This window comes from Nyctereutes procyonoides, unplaced genomic scaffold, assembly GCF_905146905.1.
Source record: "Nyctereutes procyonoides isolate TBG_1078 unplaced genomic scaffold, NYPRO_anot_genome, whole genome shotgun sequence".
Taxonomy (NCBI): domain Eukaryota; kingdom Metazoa; phylum Chordata; class Mammalia; order Carnivora; family Canidae; genus Nyctereutes; species Nyctereutes procyonoides.
The window spans coordinates 41,529,988-41,550,361 of record NW_026575030.1 but is presented as its reverse complement, the minus strand read 5'-3'; the positions used below and the strand labels follow the sequence as shown (position 1 = coordinate 41,550,361).

At 39.4% G+C, this 20,374-nt stretch overlaps 1 protein-coding gene across 3 annotated transcripts in view; it reads left to right on the top strand.

Annotated features, from left to right (window-relative positions):
- Positions 1-20,374, top strand: part of NXPE3 (neurexophilin and PC-esterase domain family member 3) — a 50,543-nt gene that overhangs the window by 23,341 nt on the left and 6,828 nt on the right. For all 3 annotated transcript variants that reach the window (XM_055315860.1, XM_055315859.1, XM_055315861.1), the window contains 2 exons: positions 3,297-4,051; positions 11,717-11,790. In XM_055315860.1, coding sequence (XP_055171835.1) covers positions 3,297-4,051; positions 11,717-11,790 — 829 coding nt within the window. The remainder of the gene's footprint in view (positions 1-3,296; positions 4,052-11,716; positions 11,791-20,374) is intronic.

Here is a 20,374-nt window from a genome sequence, read left to right as displayed (position 1 = left end):
ATATGAGTTTAATTTGTCCAATATAAGTTTTGCTATTCGGACCTATTTGCATGATAAATGTTTCTCTACTCCCTTACTTTCAATCCGCAGGTGTCTTTAGGTCTAAAATGAGTCTCTTGTAGGCTTAAAGCAAAATTGACAGGAAATGTTTTGCGCTGGTCTCAGCCTCTTGATCACCACTGTTGTTGCTGGACTGGTTCTTGTGGTTCTTACTATAACTGCAAGCAAGGATCTTTGAAAAAAAATAACAAGTTTTATTATTCATGGGTACTGGAGGGTATACAGCACACTGGAGGCCACACAGTGAGATCATGGATAGTGAAAGAAAGAGTACAGGTCTAGGGTTACTAAGGGGGGAATCTAAGAATAGGGGCCTGGGGTTTCACAGGTTCAGTTTTTATTAGTGAATTTAAAACATAAGAGTGGAAATTTAAAGCACAGGAAATGGTCATTTATCTAAATCTACCAAGATCTCTAAAGCAAAGGAGCTTATTGAGGCAGGTAGTGGCCTGGCCCTTTATCTAGTCTTGTGGCTGGCATTGTGTTTTTCCGAGATAGCAGTCTTTTAAGTGGATACCTCTTTGAAAATTCATGCCTTGGCAATCAAAATTGAGGTCAGGCACTTTAATTTACCAAAACAACTGTCAGAGTTTACACTATGGGAAGATTATGGAGATTTCCCATTTCCCAGCCCTAAAAATCCTCTCTGCTTTGTCTGGCATCTTTCTTTCTTTCTTTTTCCTTTCTTTTCTTTTCTTTCTTTCTTTCTTTCTTTCTTTCTTTCTTTCTTTCTTTCTTTCTTTCTTTCAGGCTTTTAAGATTTAATTTAACTTAAATTCAATAAATATACGGTGTATTATTAGTTTCACAGGTAGAGTTTAATGTTTCATCAGTTGCATATAACACCCAGTGCTCATTACAAGTGCCCACCTTAATACCCATCACCTGTTTATCCCCTCCCCCTGCCAACCTCCCCTCCATCAAGCCTCAGTTTGTTCTCCATAGTTAAGGGTCTCTTATGATTTGCCTCCCTCTTTTTTTTTTTTTCCTTCCCCTTCAGATCTCTGTGTCGGATCCTTTGGATAAATACCTGGTAGTGCAGTTGCTGGGTCATGGTAGCTCTATTTTTAACTTCTTGAGGAACCTCCATATTGTTTTCCAGAGTGGCTGCACCAGCTTGCATTCCCACAAGCAGTGTAAGAAAGAGGGTTCCCCTTTCTCTGCATCCTCTCCAACATCTGTTGTTTCCTAACTTGATAATTTTACCCATTCTGACTGGTGTGAGGTGATATCTCATTGTGGTTTTGATTTGTATTTCCCTCATGCTGAGTAATGTTGAGCATTTTTTCATGTGTCTTTTGGCCATTTGTATGTCTTCTGTGGAGAAATGTCTGTTCTTGTCGTCTACCATTTTTTGACCTAAAGATTATTTGTTTTTGGGGTGTTGAGTTTGATAAGTTCTTTTTTTATTTTTATCTTTTTAAAGATTTTATTTATTTATTTGAGGGAAAGAGAGAGAGCGTGTGTGAGCATGAGCAGGGAGAGGGCCAGAGGGAGAAGCAGACTTCCCAGTGAGTGGGGATCCTAAATCAGGGCTCTGTCCTAGGACTCTGAGATCATGACCTGAGCCGAAGGCAGACACTTAACCGACTGAGCCACCCAGGTGCCCCGAGTTTGGCACTCTAGATTTTGGGTACTAGACCTTTATCTGATAAGACATTTGCAGATATCTTCTCCCATTCAGTAAGTTATCTTTTGGTTTTGTTGACTATTTCCTTTGCTTTGCAAAAGCCTGTTACCTTAATGAAGTCCCAGTAGTTCATTTTTGGTTTTATTTCCCTTGTCTTTGAAGAGGTGTCTAGCAGGAAGTTGCTCTGGATGAGGTCAAAGAGGTTGCTACCTGTGTTCTTCTGTAGGATTTTGATGGATTCCTGTCTCACATTTAGGTCTTTTATCCATTTTGAGTTTATTTTTGTGTATGGTGTAAGAAAATGGTCCAGTTTCATTCTTCTGCAAATGGCTGTCCAGTTTTCTCAATACCATCTGTTGAAGAGACCATCTTTTTTTCTTTGGATATATTCTTTCCTGCTTTTTCAAGGATTAGTTGACCATAGAGTTGAGAGTCCATTTCTAGGTTCTCTATTCTTGGCATTTTTTTTTCATACTTTCTTTGAATTTCCATCTCTCCCCTTACAGTGCCCATCTGTTCTTTCATGTTGTCTGCTTTTTCTATTAGGGGCCTTAGCATGTTAATCATAGTTGCTTTAAATTACTGGTCTGATTGTTCCAACAACCCTGCCATACCTAATTCTAGTTCTGATGTTTGATTTGTACTTTCAAACTATGTTTTTTGCCTATTAGTAGTCTTGTAGTTTTCTTTTTTTGATTTTTTTTTATTCATGATAGTCACAGAGAGAGAGAGAGAGAGAGAGAGAGAGAGAGGCAGAGACACAGGCAGAGGGAGAAGCAGGCTCCATGCACCGGGAGCCCGATGTAGGATTCGATCCCGGGTCTCCAGGATCGCGCCCTGGGCCAAAGGCAGGCGCCAAACTGCTGTGCCACCCAGGGATCCCAGTTTTCTTTTTTTGAAAGCTGAATGTTATGTACTGGGTAAAAGGAACTGATTAGTTGTAAGGTGGTGAGGTGAAGCGTTTTATAGTCCCATGAGTAAGTCTCAGTCCTTTAGTGAGCTTTTGCTACTGGGCTGTGAACTTCAGAATTGCTTTTCAGTCCTCTCCCCATACTCCTTAAGTTGGAGAGATGATTAGAATGGGCTGGAGCTGGGTATGCCTCTTACCCCAGTTTGGTTCAGTTCTGATAAAATCCCAATAGGTTAGGCTCTGGTAAAATAGTTTCTCTTGAAATCAGGCCTTGTTAAGAAGAATAGAATGCTTTGTTATATTTCCAGATGGTTCTTTTTCTTCTTACTCTGCTGGAAGCTTTGAAGGTTTTTTTCTTCTTTTTTCTTTTTCTTTTCTTTTCTTTCTTTTTTTTTTTTTTTTGTTTTTTTTTTTTGTTTTGTTTTGTTTTTTTTTTCTTCTGATACTGATTTTGGGAACCTGATTGAGCTCCTGGAGGTAAAATTCACAGAAGGTTGGAGATCTCTCTGTGTTATTTTTCATATTGATTTCTCTGTGTTACAGTAAGATAGCCCTGTAAAACTAGTGAGCTTTGGTTTTTGAAACAATATCATTCCAAGTAGTTTTATTAGAATTAAGCTATAGCAGAGATATATTTGGCTGATAGAAGGACATTTATTGTAGCTGTGGTTTCTGTTTTTGTGTTTTTCTCTTCAGTACTTGGACCATGAGACTGTTGCAGCCACATTCATCGATAGTAGCGGACAGTTTGTTTCCTCCCAGATGACAGGAATTAGCCGGAATCCTTACTGTGGCTACGAGCATCAGACTCTGTCCAGTCGGGAGCGCATGGAGGAGGACTCCTTGCTGGCTGCCTTACAGTGGCAGGTGCCTGATGTGGGTCCAGTCCCCTTTTTAAAGAGCACTGACCCTTCTTCCAGCTACTTTGTTATCTTGAACTCTGCAGCCTTCTTCAAGGTGGGAAGCCAACTAGAAGTGCTGGTTCATGTACAGGATTTTCAAAGAAAGCCCAAGAAATATGGTGGAGACTACCTGCAGGCCAGAATCCACTCCCCTAAGCTGCAGGCAGGGGCTGTGGGCAGAGTGGTAGACTACCAGAATGGGTTTTACAAGGTCTTTTTTACTTTGCTCTGGCCAGGCAAAGTTAAAGTGTCCATATCTCTGGTCCACCCGACTGAAGGGATCAGAGTTCTTCAGCACCTACAGGAAGAGAAGCCACACAGGGTCTATTTCAAGAGTCTCTTTCGTTCAGGAAGAATTTCTGAAACCACGGAGTGCAATGTGTGTCTTCCTGGGAGTCTGCCCTTGTGTAACTTTACAGATCTCTACACTGGAGAACCCTGGTTCTGCTTCAAACCAAAGAAGCTCCCTTGCAGCAGCAGAATTAACCATTTCAAAGGAGGATACCTGAAGGGCCTTCTGACTACTGCAGAGAATGCTTTCTTCCAGAGGTATGGGCTTCTTGTTCTGGGAGGTGATTTAAGGGTCCTTTTCCATTGTTTTTGTCCCAGTTAGGAGACATTATCCCATTTAGGAGACTTTCTTGTTTTCGTTATTTGCTTCATATATCTCTCTGAAGTTGTCCTAATTTGGGAGAGGTAGTGAAAAGAAAATAAATATTTATATTTTTGAATAGTTTTTATTTTTATTTATTTATTTAAAAACTTTTTAAAGATTCTTTTCATTTTTAAGTAATCTCTACACCCATTGTCAGGCTCAGACCCACAACCCTGAGATCAAGCTGCATACTCCACTGACTAAGCCAGATGCCTTCTTGTGAATAGTTCTTAAAAAGTGAAGCTTAGATCTTATTCCAGTTTAAATTAAATACTTTTTACCCTTGAGGTTTTGTTTTTTTACCCTTATATCTATGTTTTACTTCAGAACCACATAGTATATCTATAGTTATATAAGAAAAATTGCTTATTCACAGAACGGATCAAAAAATCACCCAAGAACTAGAGGTCTTGTAGTCAGGCTAGTGTCTTAGCTTCATGTCTAATAAAATGAAAAAATTTTAAGTGACGTATTAAACATGTATTGATAGGAAAAGAACTATGAATGTGACAACATTGCTGGGTTGATTTAATGATAAACATGGGCAGAGGAATACCACAGCAAACTATATTTTTTGAATTAATAATCTTTGAAATTTCTGCATTATTGTGCACAAATTTCTGTTTTTGAACCTAAGTGTAAAATTTTTTCAGCATGGTGATCAATATATGGAAAAATAATAGAATGTATGGGATCAGTATGACTAAAAATGATTTCTTCAACATTCCATATAGTTCTGAAGTAAAATAGCAATGCCTCAGGGGGAAAAAAAAGTTAGAAAGCCATATTATCACAAAGTCCAGTTATGTGAAAGAATGTAAAATTGTCTTTTTTTTTTTTTTTTTTTTTTTAGTGAAATAAGTACTTAAAAAAATATTCCCTGGTAGAGAGGTAGTTTTGTTAAGTATATCTGGGCAACCCTAAAAAATTTTGTTTTACATACATTCATTCCTTAGTGGGGGAGAAGTACTTATCATAAGGTCTGCAGTCTACGGGAGATTCTAAAATAAAGCCCTCTGATTTTTCCATTTTTCCTGGAGTCAGCTTTTGGTCCTACCAGTTTTAAACACACATTTGGTGGACTCCTGCATGCTGTTGGAAGGCCAGCAGGGGGAGCACTACTCAATGTGTTTACTGTACTGTTCAGAAGACTAGTTTTTTGTGTGGCTCAGTAAGTACACCAGGACTTCAGCTTTAATTTTATCCCGGGTTTGATCTCAGACAAGCTGTTTATCAGTGACGGTGAGCAAATTATTTCAGTTCTGTGTACTTTCTGCTAATGTGTGAAGACTGCTCAGTTACTCCCCTTTTGGAGCTGTCTTGTCAGTGCATTTGTAGCTTAGCAAAAAAGAGGAAGCATGGCTTGTAAATTTTTTTTTTTGAGATTTTATTTATTTATTCACGAGAGAGACACAAAGAGAGAGAGAGGCAGAGACACGGGCAGAGGGAGGATCAGGCTCCATGCAGGGAGCCTGATGTGGGACTCGATCTCCAGGATCGGGCCCTGGGCTGAAGGCCACACTAAACCGCTGAGCCACCCGGGCTGCCCATCATGGCTTGTAATTTATGGAAATTCCATGTGGGAAAAAATGGGGAAAAGGCTAGAGGATTTGTAAAATTTAAGAATATTCCTGACATCAATTCCTACCATTAAAACTAGAAGACAAAAAACAAACAAACAAAAAACTAGAAGACACCTATGAATTGTGAAGGATGAAATAATGTATGTCCCTGTCCTTACTTGTATGTCCTGGATAAGGCTGGCTGATGGCACTTTGTAGTAGAAACAGACTTTGTAGTAGAATCATAAGAAATTTTCCTTACCTGGAAGTTTGCTGGGAAAATAGAGTTTGAGGTGAACTTTTAGAAACCAAACATTTGATAGTCCTGATACTGATTTTTTTTTTTGTATTGTTTTCTCTGTTAAAATTCTGAAGTTTTGTGCCTCCTAACTAGAAAGAAAAAGATTGAAATTGACCTTTTGAGGTGCACTTTGGTGTATTGTTTTGAGCTCATGGCCTGAATATGTTAAGCTGACACCTATTTTTACCTTTTTCCCTTGGTGGCTCATAACATTGCTTAATTCAGAAAGATTTAAGAGGCTTAGCCTTGGTATTCGGTTCCCTAAATTACAGTTGGACAATTAAGGTGATCTAATTTTTGGTTCTTTACTCCTAAGGAAAAAAAATGTTGGTTTTAGAAGGAACAACAGTACTTTGCTTAAAAGATCCTATTAATATAAAGGAAGGCCTCTTGAAAGAGTAAGCTCCTCACATGAAAAGCTTCCCATGTGTATTTATTTATTTATTTAATATTTAAATTAAAAAAATAAATAAAATTTAAATTCAGTTAATTAACATATAACATATTATTGGTTTTAGAAGTAGAGGTCAGTGATTCATCAGTCTTCTGTAACACCCAGTGCTCATTATATCACATGCCCTCCTAATGTCCATCACCCAGTTACCCCATCCTCCCACCTCTGCCCCTCCAGTGACCCTCGTTTTGTTTCCTATGATTAAGAATCTCTTATGGTTTGTCTCCCTCTGATTTAATCTTGTTTTATTTTTTCCGCTCTTCCCCTATGATCTTCTGTTTTGTTTCCTAAATTCCATATATGAGCAAGATTGCATGATAATTATCTTTCTGTGATTGACCTGTTTCTTTTAGCATAATATCCTCTTTGCATCCACATCTTTCCCAATGGCAAGTTTTCATTTTTTGATGACTGAGTAGTATTCCATTCCATATATTTGTAGCATAATTTAATATCTTTTTTCTTTCTAACTCTGTCTAAAAAAACTTTTCAGATCATTAGAAACACCGCAAGAATAATAAAAGTGAACATCCATATGTCTTTTACTTAGATTCACCATTGTTATTGTTCTGCTACATTTTTTTCTCTCGCTTTCTCTCTGTGTGTTTATATATGTGTATACCTATGTATAATTCTTTTACCCTGGGCATTTGAGAGTAAGTTGCAGACATCATGATGTTGCAGTATGTAACTCCTAGGACATGGACACTCTTCAGTATGTAACCAGAGCATAGCTACTGCACTTGAGACATTTATCTTTGATACAATTCTCTCTAGTTGTCCCTGTAATGTCCATTAGAGCTGTCTTTTTTTAAAGTTTTATAAAGATGTATTTATTTATTTTAGAGAGGGTGAACATGAGGCAGATGGAGAGGGAGAGAGAATCTTTTTTTTTTTTTAAGATTTTATTTATTCACAAGAAAGAGAGAGAGAGAGCTTGAGAGGCAGAGACACAGGCGGAGGGAGAAGCAGGCTCTATGCAGGGAGCCCAACGTGGGACTCGATCCCGGGTCTCCAGGATCCCACCCTGGGCTGAAGGCAGCACTAAACCGTTGAGCTACCTGGGCTGCCCTGAGGGAGAAAGAATCTTAAGCAGACTCCACACTCATGGAGGGGCTCAATCCCACGACCCTGGGATCACAACCTGAGTGAGAACCAAGAGTTGGATGCTCAGTTAACTGTGACACCCAGGCACCTCTTTTTATTTTTTAGAAGATTTATTTATTTATTTTAGTTGATTTTAATCTATGATCACATTGTGTTTAGTTATCTCTGTAACCTCTTTTAATTTGGAAGAGGTCTCTAGCTTGTTTTTTAAAAACTTTTTATAAGAGATATGTTTATTTAAATATATGTAGATGGAAATAAATTACTGAAGAAAGCAATCACATTATAAAGTATTCTGTTTAAAAGTCAATGAGGTAATGGGTTGATTTTATGATATGTAAGATATAGCCCAATAAAGTTAAAAAAGAAAAAAAAAGTGAGTTGCTTCTCAGGACACAGAAAAAACCCGAGGTTCTGTAGCTTCAAACATCTTTTTGGCAATATTGTCTGTAAGGACAAAGTCATCTACAGAGAAGAACCTGATATTCCACAACAAAAGGAGAAGATAAAAAATGTTCTCTTTGTTGAGATTTCTTTTTTTTTAATTTTTAAAAAATTTATTTATCCATTAACGAGAGACACACACACAGAGAAAGGCAGAGACACAGGCAGGTCCACGCAGGGAGTCTGACATGGGACTCGATCCCGGGACACCAGGATCAGGCCCTGGGCTGAAGGCGGTGCTAAACCACTAAGTCACCTGGGCTGCCCTTTGTTGAGATTTCTTGATCAAGCATTTAAACATTTCAGTGCAAGAATCCCATCACTTAGCACCAACAGAAAAAAGCATATAATAAGCCAAGGAAAAATGCTAAACAGGAGAGCCACCATATGTAAGAAGGGACATGGGATGTTTCCTGTGCTGCGCTGTGTGGTGTAGCACAGAACACCTGACTGATGTTTCTGACTTTGCAAGGTCGAAAGTTCTGGTGGTCTAAAAAAATAAACAGCTCATGCAAAGGCAGCCTACTAAAAGGTAGAGTTGCTGAGCTGGCCCCCACTCTCAGGGGCTGCTTGATAGCTTCGCCAGTCTGTCCCCCTAAAGGACTCTGACCTGGATGCCAATTATGATTGCACAGCTGAGGAAGAGGGGGAAGACCCGGGTGCCAGGTCTGATGGCTGAGGCCCTGGACTGGGCCATGCCTTGAGGCGTGGTTAATGGTACTACTGTCCCTGGCATTTCATCCCAGTGCACCAGTACTTGCCTTGAGCCAGCTCTTAGAACCTCTCTTTGAGATCTTCATGAGGAAGTTGGTCACATCTCTGTCACTATCCAACAGTAGCCTTTCATGATCAGTCTCCAGGATGAACCACTGTCCACTTTCTGTTCTCTGAATCAAAGAGGTAGGTTATCCACCCATTGAAGCCAAACTGCCAGGATCCACTGGTGTGTCTGATGGCCCCAAACTCACACATCATTCTGTCCTCCTTGGTGAGAGAATTGCTGTTAGTGAAAGTCTCTGCTTTTATGTCAAGAAGTTTGTTTTTGAGCTCTTCCGGCAGGTCTTTCAGAGTTTCCATCTGTCTCTCCAAGAACTCTATGTTCTTCACTTTCATCCCCAGAGGACCAAAGAGTTTGACCTTTTCACCACCAGGCATAGGAAAGAAACATGTCTTCATTGATATTTCCTTGAGTCTCATACTGTGGTTGTCCAGAACTGGGCTTGGGTGTCATGAAGAAATTATAGCGAAGAGAGGAAGCATCAGTCTCTCACCCAGTGTGTGTGGTGCCCACAAACTCTCTACTGCGTGCTGCCAGTGGCCAGTCCAGCAGCAGCGGAAGCAGGGTCAGGAAGCCCAGCGAGAACTTGGTGGCCACAGTGGACTTATCACTCCTCTTATTTTTTTTTTTTACAATATTAAGAATTTGGGGGCACCTGGGCTGCTCAATCCGTTAAGCATCCGACTCTTGATTTTGGCTCAGGTCATGATCTCAGGGTCCTGAGATTGAGCCCTGTTTTGGGCTCTGCGCTCAGCAGAGTGTTTCTCCCTCTCCTTCCCCCTCTGCCTCCACCCTGCTCACGTTCTCTCTCTCTCAGTCTCTCTCATAAATAAATAGAATCTTTAAGTGTTTAAAAAAAGAATTTTGATGTCACCATTTTGTAGGATGTCCCTTAGTTTGGATTTGCTGCTTTATTGTTTCTCAATGACCAAATTGGGGTTAAAACATTTTTACAGGAAAATTACAAAAGGGAAATTTTCTTCTTTTCCTTACCTCAAAGTTCTCTCATGAAAGTAGTTTATTTGTGTTGTTTTAGAAGTTGTATCTTCTCTTAAATGTCACTTAATCTGTTTTTTCCTGATATAGTTGAGCCTTGAAAACGACTGTCATGGGGGGGATGCCAGCCACCCGCAGAGTCCATCTGAAACTTCTAACTTCTGAATCCCCCCAAAATGAACTACTAATATCCTTCTGTTGGCCAGAACCCTTATAGCTGATTAACACATATTTTATATGCTATATATATTATATACTGTATTCTTATAATAAAGTAAGATAGAGAAAAGAAAATCACAAGGAACAGAAAATACATTTACAGTACTGTACTGTATTTATTGAAAAAATCCACGCATAAATAGATCTGCACAGTCCATACCCACGTTGTGCAAGGGTCAGCTGTACTGCCTTCCTCCTTGTTGTTTCTCTCCCCCACATTCTAGAATGTCCATTCCATGAAGAAGGAGATGCTGTGTGTTTTGTGTACTGTTAGATCCCTGACATCTAGGTCAGTGCCAGGCACATAGTAGAAGCTTCAAAATTATTATTGTTGTTATTTTTAAAGATTTATTTATTTATTGAAGGGAGTAGGAGAGGAAGAGAGTGAGCATGTAGGATAGGAGGGGCAGAGGGAGAGAGAGAATCGTAAGCAGACCCCACACTGAGCAGGGAGCCCACAATGGGGCTTTTTTTATTATATTTTAAAAAATTGTAATTCCAGTGTGAGTGGCATTCAGTGTTATATTTGTTTCAGGGGTACAATATTGATTGTGATTCAGCAATTCCATATATTATTCAGTCCTAACCAAGATAAATGTACTCTTAAATCCTCATTTCCTATTTCACCCATCCCCCAACCCACCTCCCCTCTGGAGACCATCTGTTTGTTCTGTATAGGTAAGAGTCTGTTTTTTGGTTTGTCTCTTTTTTCCCCCATTTTTCATTTGAAGTGTAGGAATTACTGAAGGACAATTTTTTTTTCTCTTGAGAGAGAGAAATAGAAGGTGAGTGGCATGGGAAGGGCAAAGGGAGAGGGAGAGAGACACTCATCAGCAGACTCCATGCCTTGCTGAAGTCAAGAGTCGGACACTTAACTGATGGAGTCACCCAGGCGCCCCTCTCTTTTGAATTGTCTTTTGATGAAACAAAATATGACTCAGTTCCTGTATCAGGAATTTGGAAAGTTATCATTTTATGTTATTTGTTTTCTGTCTAAGTGTAGGAGGTTAGTTATTGTGATCAGTTTCTGGCATAGTTATACCAAGTTTTCAGTACTTTTCCCCTGGACTCCACTCGCCCCCACTTTTCCACACAGCTCTCCATCAGTTATTTTCCCAACGTGGACTCTAGTTCAGGGCTTATGCTAAGTACTGAAGACAAAAGGGTAGTGAAACACAAACTGTGCCTTTGAGGAGTGTATGTTTTAGAAAGAGGCACAATAGAGCCGTAGCAGAGGTGAGCAAAGTACTGCAAGAGCGTGTATCTGGTGATGAGTGTCTCCAGTAAGACTTCTCTTTGTTCTGGCCAAGGTCTGAGGAATCCAACATGTGACTTAATGCTGCCTCGATTTGTAGCCTGAAAATTAGCAACAGAAGGGACATTCTCATCAGTGTGAGCCATTTCCTGAGTCCCAAGGGGAATAAATAATTCAGACCGGAATTTGTCATTTTGGAGCTTAGACTCTCAGTGCGAAGCAGTGAAAAATAAAAAAAACCTATTTAATTTGTATTTACTTTATATGTCTATATAAACTGCTTATTATGAGACATAGTTTATTAATTGTGTTAACATTTATAAGAATATTTCATCTTAAGGTTCTGTCAAATCACACCAGTGTTTTAATTTACAAATGAAGATACATATTAGAAAATAAGTGTTCTTTAATCTAAGCTTGTACTCTTTTTATTCCCTTTAAAGTGGTGTCAATATCAAAATGCCAATCAACTCCAGTGGACCTGATTGGGTGACTGTGATTCCCACGAGCATCAAAGGTAAAAAGGAGTGAACTTTGATGATTTATTGTTTTTCTTGCTAAATGGATTGAGGCTTTGTGGTTTCACTTATGTCATGAAAACTTTTTTCCTCCTTTTAATATGCCATGGCCATACCTCTGGGCACAATTGAAAATACTAAAAGAACCTTTTGATTAATATAAATCAGACCTCATGTGCATAATCTTGGACTCTGCTATATATATGCATGTAAAAGTTATCTTCTTCGCCCTCTTTCCTCTCTGGTTGGCTCCTTAGGAGCTGTTAGTGCTATACCGTTCAATATGGTGGCTACTAGCCTCATGTGAGTCTTCAAATTTAAGCTGATTAAAATTAAGTAAAGTCTAAAATTTAGTTAAGTCACACATCTTTCAGAGCCACGTGTAGCTAGTGACTGCCATGTTGGACAGCATTTTATATAGAATGTATCCATTATTGCAGAGGTTCTGTGGGAGAATAGTGGTGTTCTAGAGTTATTCAAGAAATGTGTGTAAAATTGTCAGGGAATTTTTTGAAATCAAAAGCATTGGGTTATCGAATGTCCATTTTCTCAAAGCGTGATGTCTGCATTAGCAACATCGGCATTAGCGGGCGGGGACTTGCTAGAATTGCAGATTCTCAGGTCTTAGGCTACTGAATCAGAAACTCTGGGGTGTAGGGCCCAGCAGTTTGTGTTTTAACAAACCTTCTTCATGATTTTGATCCATTGGTATAGGATATTATTAAAAGGAAGACAACAGAATTCAGAAGAGTAAATGTATGTGTTCTCTTTTTGCAGAACAGAAATAAATAGCCATGGTGATTTTTAGAAAGAAAGGATGAATATTATTTAGAAAGCTTATGCAGATGGCAGGCAAGGTCCTTATAGTTGTTGAAAGCATCTATGTGTAGTCTCCCACACAGATACTGCAAACACAGATACCATAGAGCCTGCGTATATAATATATGTATCTAGTAACGGTGGGTACTAGTCATATACATGCCTTGTGTGAGTGGTGAAGTACCCAAAGAGCAAGGACAGCTTCTCTGCAGTTCCATCTGCTTTGCTGCTATGCAGAAATGTAGACACAGTGTGGCCAGATCTATAGGTTTTTTTTTTCCTACGAGAAACATCAGAAGTCTTAATCTTCAATCTTTAAGTGTAATGTCTTTAGATTTCAAAACATCAGCATCTGGCTGAAAACTTTAAAATATTTTGTTATGGCTAAGTAACGTTTGTCTGTGGCCCAGATGCAGCCAGGATGCTGCCAGTCTATATCTCTGGTCTCCACCATCATGTACCACAAGAAATCCCAATCTTTTCCCAGCGAAAGACTGTATTTGATTTACTGAAAGCCAGGGAGTTACTAATTTGAAAAAATTTATATATGAAACATCATTAATGGAAATCTTTTATTTGCCTGGGTCTCACCTTCCATATCTATCCCCCATAGTCCTCACTCCTCATACTCTTTAATGTCTGACACCTCAGGAGGCCCCATTCTGGTATATCACAGCTACTCTTTGCTACAGTCCCAGCCTTCTGGCTTGCCTGCCCTGTCCCTACGTGTCTAGTGCAATAGCCAGTGGGTGGAACTTTGGATGGTTGACCTGTACATGACAGGTCTTGGTGTTCAGCCAAGAAGTGGTTGTAGGTTTGTGATGTGCTGTTCTGGTTAGAGAGAAGGCAGATTTAGTAACCAGTGAGACTTTTGATGGACTTTTATTTTTTATTTATCATAAAGATTTTATTTATTTGAGAGAGAGAGAAAAAATGAATGAGTATGGGGAGGGGCAGAGGGAGAGAGACAAGCAGACTCTCTATTGAGTGAGGAGCCTTTTTGCTAGACTTGATTCCAGGACCTTGAGATTATTACCCAAGTCAAAGTCAGATGCTTAACTGATTGAGCCACCCAGGCTTCCCTTGATGGATTTTTAGAGGTAGAAAGGAACCGTGAATCAATAGGAGCAGAATAGCCTGGTTTGAGAAGACTGTCTCAGAGCAGGTATATAGTTGGAAAGAAAAGAGAAGAGCAGTTGCTTACATAATATCAAAGACACACAGTTTAGGAGAACTTCACTGCAATCCACTCTTGTGACCAGCAGGCTGGAATCAAAGACCCTAAACCATGGGCTTACATCCCTCCCTCTCTCCCTCCCTGTCTTCCTCTCTTCCTCCTTTTTAACTTTTTTTGTTTTCAGATAATTTAAACCTAAATATGAGTTACAGAAATAGTACAAGGTTCCTGCATAGCCTGCACCCTTCCCCTTACATAACCACCTAATACTTTCAAAACTATGATTTTAACATCACGACACTGTAGAGTTTATTTGGATTTCATCAGTTTTTCCACTAATGTCCTTTCTCTGTTCCAGAATCCAGTGTAGGATCCCACACTGCATTTAATCACTGTGTTTCCTTAGTCTTCCCTCTATGACATTATCTTCCATGACCTTTGCACTTTGAAGAGCACTGGTCAGATTTTTTTAGAATGTTTCTAACTTTGGATTTGTCTAATGTTTTCTAATGATTAGCATGAGATTACACATTTTTGGAAGAATAGCACAGAAATGATGCCGTATCCTTTTAAGGGAGTACGTGATGTTAGTAGTATTGTTAATGATGTTAACTTAGATCACTTGGTTCATGTGGTGTCCATCAGGGCTCTCTTCTCTTTATGTTTTTTTTTTTTAAGATTTTATTTATTTATTCATGAAAGACACACACACACAGAGAGAGAGAGAGAGAGAGAGAGGCAGAGACACAGGCAGAGGGAGAAGCAGTCTCCATACAGGGAGCCGGAGCCCGATGTGGGACTCGATCCCAGGTCTCCAGGATCACACCCCGGGCCGAAGGTGGCGCTAAACCGCTGGGCCACTGGGGCTACCCTCTTCTCTTTATGTGGACTCTGTATTCTGGGGAGATACTTTGAGACTGTGGCGGGCTGAGTGATGCCCACCCCCCCCCAAGATACCCAGATCTTAATCCCTCAAATTATGAATGTTGCTGTGTATGGATGGCAGAGGAAACTTTGCATGTATGTTAAATTAATAGTTCTAGAGATGGGGAGAGATTATCTGGATATACTGAGTGGGCCCTAAACACAACCACTAGTGTCCTCTTAAGAGGGAGGCAGAAGGAGATTTCATATAGAAGCAGAAGGCAGTGTCACAGTGGAAGCAGAGAGAGACTTGAAGATGTCATGCCCCTGGCTTAACAGATGGAGAGAGGGACCATGAGCCAGAGAATACTGCTCTAGGAGAGGCAAGGAGACATTGTTCCCTAGCTCCTCCAGAGAGAGCATGGCCTTGCTGATACCTAGGTTTTGACCCAGTGATACTAAATTTGGACTTCTGGCTTCCAAAATGGTTAAGAGAATAAATTTGTGTTGTTTTAAGCCACCCGATATGTGGCAATTTGTTACAGTAGCCACAGGAAGCTACTCTCCGGATGTCTCTGTCTTACATCAGGATGCAAATATCCTGTTCCTGCTTATACTTTCACCCACTAATCTTTGCATTCATTAGGAGATTTTGCCAGCAGCAATTATTTCTCTGGTATGTAATTCTGATTGATTCTTTCTTTCTTTCTTTCTCTCTCTCTCTCTCTCTTTCTTTTCTTTCTTTCTCTTTCTTTCTTCTTTCTCTTTCTTTCTCCTTCCTTCCTTCCTTCCTTCCTTCCTTCCTTCCTTCCTTCCTTCCTTCCTTCCTTTCATTTTCATGAGAGACACACAGAGAGAGAGGCAGAGACACAGGCAGAGGGAGAAGCAGGCTGTGCATGGGGAGCCTGATGTGGGACACGATCCTCGATCCTGGGATCATGCCCTGAGCCAAGGCAGATGCTGAATCACTGAGCCACCCAGGCGTCTTGTAATTCTGATTTTTTAATCACTCATTCCTAACACACTTATTAATTGGAATTTTTCTGTAAGAAAGTGTTGTCCCTTCTTTCCCATTTGTTTATGTCACTACAGACTCGTGATCATTTCAGTTATTACCTAATTCAATTGTTATTTATTTTGTTGCTCTAATTGCTCCAGTTTTGGCAATTGGGAACTTTTTCAGTTTGGCTCCTATACCCTTTGACATCCTGTCATTTCCCCCCCCCGCCCCATAAGCATTTCCTTACTTTTCTGGCACCAAAAGATGTTTCAGGCCCATCTTATGTTTTCTTTGCCCTGGCCTTGAAAGGTTCTTTCGACTTGTGTTATTTTGCTTATGAATCTTTTATTTTGAAGGGTTTCCTCCCCCTTCTCTCTTTTTTTTTTTTGTGTTAGTTTTAACTGATTTTCCTATAAGTTAAAATTATTCTAAGATGCATGTTTAATCTGCTGAATTGTTTGAATCCCCGCGCATGGGTATAATTGCAGTTGGAAGCAAAGAATCATCGGGACAAGCATCTGGTTTCTGATAGGCTTTCTCAGTGTCAGAATTGCTGTTGACTTTTTCTTAGTACATGTAACTGTGGTCCCTAGACCATCATAGCCTAACAAAGCCTTGATGGGTTCTGACCTCGTCAACAACTAAACTAGAGCTCATATTTTTGGGCGAGCTTACTGAGAGTCTGGGATGAAACTAGATTTAATAGCAAGTAGAATAAACAGTAACATCTTTGTAGCCCTTTGCTATATTCTTTACTTTTTGAGGTATATCTTATACACAATAGAACACATGGATTGTAAATGTATAGTACAATGGAATTTACATTTCTGTCTTTGTAGCTGTGGTAGTTGAATTCTAAGATGACTCCCAGTGACCCATGCCCTTATATAATTTGTTTTCCCTCTTGAGTGTGAGAAGGACCTAAGATATGATGGGATCACTCCCATGTTTTGATTATGTAACAAAGTTGATGTTTAAAAAAGATACTATCCTGGGTAGACCTGACCTAATTGGATAAGCCCTCAACAGGGACCAGGTTCTTCTTGAAGAGCTTCAAAGCATGTGAAGGCTTCCAAGTAAAGGAGATTCTTTGTTGCTGGCTTTAAAGGTGGAGGAAGCCATTTGGCAAAAAAATATAGACAGGTTCTAGGAACTGAAGGCTAACAATCCTCCTGGGACCGGAACCCCACATCGAGGAAGGAGTCTGCTTCTCCCTCTGTCCCTCTCCGCCAACTTGTGCTTTCTTTCTCTCTCACTCACTTTCTCTCTCTCTCTCAAATAAATAAACTTTTAAAAAAAATAAAAGGAAGTAGAGCTTTTGGGAGGTGATTAGTTAGGTCTTGTGGTTGGTGCTCTCATGGGTGTGATTAGTATCCTTATAAAAGAACTTCCAGAAAAATCCCTTGTCCTTCTACCAAACAAGAAGGTGCCATTCTGAACAGGAAGAGAACTCTCATCAGAACACAGCCATGCTTGATGTCTTCACTTGACATGTCTTGATTTGAATGTCTTATAATTTTGGCATCTTGATCTCAGCCTTCCAGCCTCTAGAATGTAGGAAATAAATCTGTGTTGTTTATAGACCAAAAAACAACAAAAACAAACAACCACCCACCAAGCAAACATGATCTTATAACCACAAGGAAGTGAATTTGGCCAACCACTTGAATAAGCTTGGAAGCAGACTTTCCTTGTCTTCAGAAAGGAATACAGCCCTGCTGACAACCTGATTTCAACCTGTGAGACTCTGAGCAGAGAACCTTGCTGTGCCATGCCCTGGACTCTTGACAGACGGAGCTCTGTGATAATAAATGTCCCTTGTTTTTAAACTACTAAGTTTGTGGTCAGTGGTCACACAGCAACGGAAAACTAATAAAGTGTAACTACCACCCACATAAAGATATAGAATGTTTAGAACATATAGAATATTTCTAGCATTCCAGTGTTGCCGTTTATATTAAAAACTATTAATACTACTCTAGCATTGAACTTTCACAACAAACCTTCAAAATAACTAGTCATTTACCTGTTTTGTAGATAATGAAACCAAGTTCCAGAGACTCAGTCCTCGTTTTGATCTGCTCTGTGCCTGATGCTAGACCAAACTCTGAGAATGCAGGGGATGATTAAGATATGAGTTTAAGTGATTCCTGAGGTTTCATGTTGGAGAGGTGGAGTCAGATATTAACCAGAGCCTCTCACTCAAGTTCACCCCATTTTATGCTACCTCTTTACATGCTTGGGAGGTGTGAAAGACACCTTGATGTTTAAGTTTGTCTGCAATAGTGACATTTATCAACTCTCTACTACTTAGTGCATCCAAACGATGGCGTGAATGATAAAATAGTGTTTGATGCTGCTTGGTGAAAACCAAACTAGTAGTGCCTTTTTGGATGAGACGTCGTTCTGATGTTGATGTAATAGCATAACAAATTAGACAAAGCTGTTTTAAAGACAACTACTTTCCCGTTGTTGGAAAAAATACGGAGTACATAATACATTTTACTTGGTTAACTTAGAAAATCAAAGGGCTCATATCCTACATATAAAGTCCAACTAACTGATATCATTTGGGGGTACGAAGCCCACTCCCAGATCTCTTACCAGTAATGAAATGATGTATGCCTTTGTAAACAGTACTCCCTTTACCACTAAGTGTCTCTCTACAACTCTCTGAGAAACGTCGGCAAGTCACTCTGTGACAGTCTTCACCTTTTGAAAAAGAGATTTGGACTAGCCATTGCCTGAGGTCCATTTCAACAATCTTTGAATCTATAGGTATTTCTACCTATACCAGTATTTAGTTTTCCTCCGTAAAATGCATTTACTAGATTGGGAATTAAAAGAAATGCTGACTTTTGAAACAACCTCAGCCTGCTTATTATTAGTCTTATTAAAATAGGAAATGTGTTTGTCTTAGCTGACCATAAGAGGGCAATGTAGGTACATGCATTTCACTTTAAAACTACTCTTATCTAGTGCTGCACGTGTACAGAATTAATGTCAGGTTCAGTAATTGATTTGCTTTGCTTGACTTAACTCTGGTGGTAAATATAATTAACATTTGAATAGAAGTGGTAATTGTTTCCTGTGTGATACATACTTTTCTTTATAACATGTATTTGACACAGAATAGTCAAGTCTTCTGAATTAACCATGGTAAAAACTGTAACTTCAAAATCACTTTTAATTCCCAATCTAGTAAATGTTTTCTTTGGGTCCCAGGTATCTGCTCTAGAGCTCGCAGCCTGTGTAACCTTGAGATGCTGATGTAATGAGGGAGCTTTGGGTAAGATGTGGCAACATAGTAAAGCCACACTTGGTAACATGTGGAGAAATTGTTTTTGAATAGGCCAGATAAATATTTACCCCTCCACCCTAATTTTTTCTTTGATAATCACGTTTTCCAAGTAAAGTTGTTAGTTTTCTTTCTCTTTTCCAAGTAAAGTTTTTAAAAAATGCTATTTACTTTTCTACTTAGGCCCTGAGCCCTCAAAGAATTAGCAGATGGCTAAGTTAAGAAATGAAACATGCACTGTCAAATAGAGCATCTTCTTTGTAGAGAATAAAATCAAAGTAATTTTGAGTTAATATGAATAATATCAAGATGATAAGCTGAAAATAGTCACAAATACAGGACTCTTAAATTGCTGAGTCATGTAAACATTTGGATTTCGAATTGTGGATTAACCGAGGAGACTATAGAATTACTGGATTATGATCAAAGTTTGACCCTTGGGGGTGATGGAAGGGGAGGAGGGCTGGGGGTGGGGGTGAATGGGTGACGGGCACTGAGGGGGACACTTGACGGGATGAGCACTGGGTGTTATTCTGTATGTTGGTAAATTGAACACCAATAAAAATTAATTTATTAAAAAAAAAAGTTTGACCCTTGGGGCATATAAGGAGTGATGTAAAATAATTGGTGGTTTTTGAAGAATGTAGATTTGAATAAGTGTTGGAAATGAGTAAGTGTACCCCTTCAGGAAAAAAGCCGAAAAGAAAATCTACATTTACAACCATGTGTTTTTGAGAGGTGATGTAGCACAGTGGTTAGGGCATGGGCTTTGGGGATCACCTGCTTAGGTCAGGTCTTGGCTTTGCTACTTACTAGCTCTGGGTCTAGGTCAAGTTGCTTAACTGTTCTGAAAGGTAGAGGTAACAATAGGATCTACCTTAAAGGGTTATCATGAGCATCAAATGAGATAATACGTTTAATTGCAAAGTAAACTCACAAGAAATATTAGTCATCCCTGTCTGTTTATTTTGAAGCATGTAAAGTGTGTTGTTTCTACAGAAGCATTTTCCAAGGGAGGTGTTAGGGCAGAAGGATGTTGACTCTCCCTCTGAAACGTGTCCTGGTGCTTGTGTACTCATGGTTGTAGCCTAGCTACAACCATGAGTACACACTGCTGCTGCATTTTAAATCCTGTACATTGTGCAGAAAGACCTTCTAAATCTTTTGCATTGTGGGGAATAATTCTTGAGAGTGGGTATATTTGGTTTGTTCTCTGTGTTAAGCGGTGGTCTTCTGAATTCATATTTGATTATCAGGACCTGTAGGTTAAAACTTCCCTTTTAATAGGCTGAGCGGCAGTGGACTGATTTTATTATACATATGTAAAATATGAACTAAGATATTACTTACCTCATAAGCCTTTGTATGAAAACTTACTCTGGGATAAAACTGGACAATTCTTTTATCTACACATTTCCATGGTAT